The sequence below is a fragment of the Heloderma suspectum genome, chromosome 1 (genome assembly GCF_057233095.1).
Source record: "Heloderma suspectum isolate Gila_16-S chromosome 1, 16-S_ref, whole genome shotgun sequence".
Taxonomy (NCBI): Eukaryota; Metazoa; Chordata; class Lepidosauria; order Squamata; family Helodermatidae; genus Heloderma; species Heloderma suspectum.
This window is the reverse complement of record NC_139458.1, coordinates 182,609,930-182,615,929: the sequence shown is the minus strand read 5'-3', so window position 1 is coordinate 182,615,929 and position 6,000 is coordinate 182,609,930. Positions and strand designations below refer to the sequence as shown.

Sequence of the window (6,000 nt, the reverse complement as noted above, 5' to 3'; positions counted from 1 at the left end):
TTTTGGATTTTATTTTTTTTAATCTTATGGCCAACATGGCTGCCTTTGTTTTTTGTATTACCTGGTAGTAAGTCCCATCGAACACAATAGGTCTTACTTCAGAGTAGATATAGGTAGGGTCGCACTGGAAGAAAGGGAAATGGGCACAAAAGAAAAGGGCAACGTACTTCCAGACGGGGTAGCCATGCGAAGTCTGTTGCAGCAAAAAACAACAACAGAGGATTCCTTCAGCAGGACCTTCAAGACCAACACATGGCACGCTAAGCGTTCATGGACTAGAGTCGTCGGCTTCATCAGACCGATGTAGCATCGTCACCAGAGAAAAGGGAAAAGCAGGAGAGGAGAGAAACAACGACGACGCGCCTCTGCGTCCCGAGGTGGCCTTGGAGAGTGCAGGACGAAACGTGGCAGCAGGATTAACCCTTTCCGATGCCCGAAGCTCTCCCTCCAGGCTTTTTCCTCGCCGCCGCCACCTGTAAGGCTCTCTCGCCCGCCTGGCTTTCAGACCCTAGCGGCGGGAATGGGAGACAGCCGCTTGGCGGCGTCGGTAGCAGTAACGCAGCTGCTCCGGCAGTTTGCTGGGCGAAAGGAGGGGGGAGAACAAATTCCAGCGCCGAGGCGAGGTGGAGGAAGCGGGACAGATTCCTCCTGCCGGGGGAAACTGGGAAAAGGCTGGCAAGCCTGCCGCTCCCTCCGCCCCCCAGGTGTAGTGCGAGTCTTGGGGGGCTGGTAGGCGGGGAGCCGCTGGGCCGGGAGAAGCGGCGGCGGCAGGAGCAGCAGAACTGGCCGTGCGTACTGTGGAGAAACAGGCAGGCTCTGTTTCCCTCTGGCGTTGGCGGCCAGGAAGGCTCCGCGCTGCCAGTTTCTTTCTCTCTGGCGAAGTTTTCCAAGGTGTGGTTCCGAAGCAGCCTCCCATCCCGCTGGCGCTCCGTGCCCTCCTCCCCACCCGCCGGCTCCCGCTGAGTCCAGGGGAGGGAGGTGGGTGAGCGTATAGCACGAGTAGGCGCGGGCAGCCGGAGCCGAGGAGCGCCCCACGACTGCGCGGCTCGGGCGTGCGGAGGAGGGAGAATGCGGTGCCTGCCTCGCGGGGCGCGCGGGCGGCGGGCGGCGGGCGGCGGCGGCGTGTAAGCCCTCCGCCGCCACCGGGAGCTCCACACAGGTGAGGGAGGAAGAGGGCGGGCGGGCGGCCGCCTGGCGGCTGCGGCCGAGGCGGCTTCCTTCACGCCACAGGGTCAGCTCGGAGCCCGCCCCCCGCGGCAGTTTCCACCTGGAGCTTCCAGCCGCCTCAAAGAGGAATGGACGGGCAGACTTGCACGATAGCGACCCGCCTGCCTCTCCCCGGGTAAGCGCCGCCGTCTTTTTTCCTCCCCCTCTCGCTACACCTCCCCCCCCCCTGTGTATTTAAACGCATGTGTGAGCCAGGCCTCATACCCCGCTCACTAACTCAAAGTTTGCAAGCCTCCGCAGGCGCAAATTGATCAAGCGAGTTGGCCGAGTCACAAGTTGCCGCTGTCTCTCTCTCTTTCTCTCTCTCTCTCTCTCTCCCGCCCCCCCCTCGTCGCTCGCTATCCACTCCTTCCCTCCTATTTTTTTTCCCTTCAAGAATTTTTAGTTTATTACCTGCATTGGTAATAAATGTCGAGAGTTTTATGGAGAGCAGAGTTGGGGCGGGGGGAGCGTTTGACTTTTACACAGATGTCACGTAGCTGCTGGAGTGACTGGTCCGAAGAGCTGCTGTTCTCGGGGGGGGGGGGGGCAGGAGGAGGAATCCCTTAGTATTTCGTGGCGCGTTCTGATTTTGTCCCACTGTTCTCGGTGTTCTAAATGGGGATTTCAGTTTAGCTAAGCAAACACGCTTAGAATCGCACTGTAAGACGCGTGTATAACATTATTATTATTAATATTAAGAGGATATCGGTTAAACAGTAGGTAATATCCTACTGTTTAACTTGGGGCTGGGAGTTAAGACCATCTGAAGTCAGTGGAGCATCTACTTCCGAGTAAACATGTATAGAATTGGGCGGTACAGGTCACTGAAAGGTATAAAACGTGAAGCCTGAATGCACATACGTTGGTTTGGAAGTAAGCCCAACTGGGTTCAGCGGCGCCTACTCCTTAGTAGGTATGTATAGGATTTTTTTAGTCAAGTTCTGTAAGTCCTGAAATAATGGGTATCTGTTCTGGTGTAAAATGTTATTCCCCCCACTGGGAAAAGGAACAATGTCTTTTAAAAGTGAGGAGGGGAAGCCCACCTTTCAAAGTAAATACAATCTGGTAACACTTGCAGTGGAGGAGGGGAGGCATGTGGATTGAATGTGCTGGTGAGTATCGCACCTTACAAGGTGTCTTGTTCAACTTCAGTAAAATAATATACCATGGCTCTGGAAAGGGAGGTCAGGTTGGCTCAGCTTGATAAAGGGTGATGTGTTGTGCTGGAGTATTTGAAAGACAACACCTAGGGATGCTTAGGATTCTGCGCAGGGGCTGAAAATCGTCTTGGCTGTATTGCAAACAATGGTGTGTGTCTCTTGGTCCTAGTGTGTGTGTGTGTGTGTGTGAGAGAGAGAGAGAGAGAGAGATAGAGAGAGAGATGTGATAATAGTACACAAAGTAGTTAAGGGGAAATATGACTTTCTGTCTCAACAGGAAAGTATGCTGGATGTTAGTGGGAACAGAAGTTCTTCTAATGAAAATGGCATAATTATAATAAAATACATTTTTTTTGTTTATGCAAACATTCCAGTAGTGCCAGGCAGTGCATATGAAAAATACATCAATATATATTTTATCTTTCTCTTATCATTCTTTGGTTACTGAAAGCAAAAAGAGACAAACTGCTAAATTAAAATTTAAACATTGCCTCTGTGCCATAAGAGAAGTTGTGGTTAAACAGGCTTCCAAGGAAAGTGAGCCCCATAACTTTGGAGTGCCATCTTACATGCCCTTGATCTTCCAACACACACATGTGATACCTCCAGGAAAATAGGCTCTGGGACCATGGAAGTGCATATCTAAAAATAATAAAATGCAGAGATTGGAGATCAAATCCCTTTAGCTGTAAGCCTTTCTCGATGGTTTATGTGTGTGCGCATGCATGCGTGCAAAAAAATGTACAGTTATTACACATTTACATGGGCTCCAATAATCTTTCCTCCAGATAGCCCTTTGGTTGCAAATTTCAACTGGGCTACATTTCTCAGTTTAACTTGCAATATTTTACCACCAGGGACACACGTTTCTCACTTCCATTCCCCTGACTATTGCAAAAGTGAGTACTTTGTAGTATGTGGTTCCACAAGCATCATAGGATCTTATTGGATTGTATATGTGACACCACACTATTGTGCATTCCATTTTGAAAACATCTCTCAGATTGTTTAACTTCTCTAGAGGGCGAGTGTTCACTTGCTGTACTGAAGTGTGGAAAAATGATGTTTTAACAGCAAAATCTTATGCATGCTTACTCAGAAGTAATTTCTGCTGTGTTCAGTAGCATGGCATACTCCAAAGTAAGTGTGTATAGGATTACAACTTTAAAAAATGGTTGCCACTCAGGCGTCTTGCGCTCATATCTGGTCTTGCTGCTTCTAAGTGTCTCTGAAGTCCAGTAAGAGGTCAAGGATAAGCCCATTTACCTCTGAAGTTCCTGAATGACAGGGTCTCATCATCATGCTAAGCTACAGAGACACCTGAAAGCAGTTACACTTCTTGCTGCTTCTGAGTGCCTCCAAAGCCCAGTGTGAAATAAGAGATGAGTCCCTGTGTATCTCTCTTTGTGCATTCACCAGATTAAAAGATACAGTTACCAGCTGTGATCAGGTGAGCACATGTGTGGATCTCTGGTCCTACAAAGTCATTAGGCTTCTATTCTCTCTCTCCATTAAATCTCCCTGTATTTTTTTAAAAAGACAAATGCAAGTCTATCCATTCCACCTTGCAACAAGGTACTTTCCTTTCTTATTATGCAGGAATGTGATGTACCACTATTGGCACCTGATTTGGGGGTATGCTGCAGAGGCTGAAGCGGTTGAGGCATGCGTCATTGGCCTGGAGAAGTCCTGTGTCTCCAGTCTCTTTCACTTCCTCTTCAGGAGCTATAACTGAAGGGTTAACAAGTGCACTGATTATACTAAGCATTTGTGTACACAAAATAAAGAACAGGTAGTTCAGCACATGACAGCCAGACAATCTGGAAACATTGTATGACATACTCAGGTGTTGGCCTTGTTACTCAGAGTTCTGAACCCAGGAAACCAGAGACAATGTAGCCAGGCTAAGCAGCTCCACATCCCTTTCCCCTATGCATTGTACTGGTCATTAAGCCATTTTGTACAGGTATAAACAACGAACGTGTCTGAGATAGAGTATACTGTTCTAGAAATAATCTAACCAGTCTTTTGTGTGGTGTTTGTGTGTAAGTATAGTGGGAGCACAAAAGAAGTTGTACTTGCAGATTTCATTTTCTTGTAGATTATGATAGGATTTTTTTTTTTAAACAACAGGCCAGAACCTGTTTGTTCATATCATTGTACGTTAATATGTTTTGGTAACAGGCAGGAAATCTGTCAGGACACTGAGTCTATTTAAAAAGTTTATTTATGTAGAAGAAATATTTCTCAGTAGTCTGGATTAGCTGAAGTATTGCAGGATAATTCTTGTAATGTATGAGAGCCAGGAAGAGAAGATGGGAAGAGAAAAAAATGAGTCTGCTTCTTGTCAGTTGTTCATGCCAAAGCACGGTAAGTAGACAAACTGTAATAGAAGGAGAACAAATTAGACTGGCTACCCAGCTCATTTTATGGAAAAATGGAGTAGAAGTGTTTGAAATAAAACAAATAAACAAACCAGGGCAGAATAAAGGTTACTTGGCTTGTAGCTGACTTTTCTGTGCAAGACATAATCCCTGAGGTATAAGCTTAAGAATCCTATGAAAAACCAGGGTTTACCGCTTGATTTCCTGCCATTCCCAGGAACAAGTTTCATACAAAGGAGGGGGACTTACACATATCTAAATTTAGGTTTACGGCACCAGGCATCTTCAGCTATTGGGTGGTACAGAAATGCAATAAAACAAACAAATAAACAAATTTCACTAAATAATCCATGAACTACCTACATGTTATATGTATACCCTATTCTTCCTCCAAGGAGCTCAGAGTGGCCTTTCATATGGTTCACAGGAGGTCTACCATCCAGGCACTGTTTAGGGCCATTAGACTGCGCTTCAGTGTAGGTATATCCTTGGAGTGCAATCCTATTTAATTTATCTGAGGGTTCAGTCCTATACATGTAGGACTGGTTGGGGAATGCTAGGAGTTGTAGAACCTTTTTCTGTCTAAACATGCATAGGATTGTGCTCTTCAGAGCAATTTACCAAAAATAATAAAATACAAAAAATCAATATATAACAACATATTTATTAAAACTATACGGATCTACTAAAAGTGTCCATCCAAAAGACCACCAAAAACACAGGGATGGACAACAACAAATATGTTTACTTGGAAGTTAAGTCTGACTTTGTTTAATAAAACTTACTCCCTGGTAAGTGTAAATAGGATTGTACTATCACAGGTGTTTGATGAACAATGCCAACTCATCACTGCCTCTCCTCGTACAACCTCAGCATAGACATAGACGTAGAGTCATAGGGTTGAAAGGGGCCTGTCAGGAGCTCCCTGGCGGCCTCTTTCAGTAGACTCCAATAGCCAACTCAAGACACAGATGAAAGGATTCTTTTCAAAGCTTTAATCCTGTTACAACTTAATGACTCTTTCAGATGCTAATCACCAACGACTAAAGCAAGGAACAGCAGAGTGGCCTAAGCTTCGAATAGGCAGTTGATCCCTGTTTGAAAGAGAGTCACTTGAAGACCCAGAACTTATGGGCTAGGGAGAGATCCTTCCTCTTTCCCTTGGGTCCATGGGAGGTGGCCGTTGCTTGCGCGCCAAACGGGTGCTACACCTCTTTTCCACGCCCTCCATCGCTCGTCGCTCTCTG

The 6,000-nt window shown here is 46.6% G+C and overlaps 1 protein-coding gene across 4 annotated transcripts in view; it reads left to right on the top strand.

Annotated features, from left to right (window-relative positions):
* Positions 1-584: 584 nt before the first annotated feature.
* The window catches only part of COBLL1 (cordon-bleu WH2 repeat protein like 1), a 114,502-nt gene continuing 109,086 nt past the window's right edge, over positions 585-6,000 (top strand). For 2 of the 4 annotated variants that reach the window (XM_084811867.1, XM_084811860.1), the window contains exon 1: positions 962-1,342. In XM_084811867.1, the coding sequence (XP_084667993.1) occupies positions 1,296-1,342 (47 nt within the window). In that variant the 5' untranslated portion in view covers positions 962-1,295. Of the gene's footprint in view, positions 892-961; positions 1,343-6,000 lie in introns of those variants that run through there. The other 2 variants (XM_084811871.1, XM_084811879.1) reach the window with 2 other exon arrangements.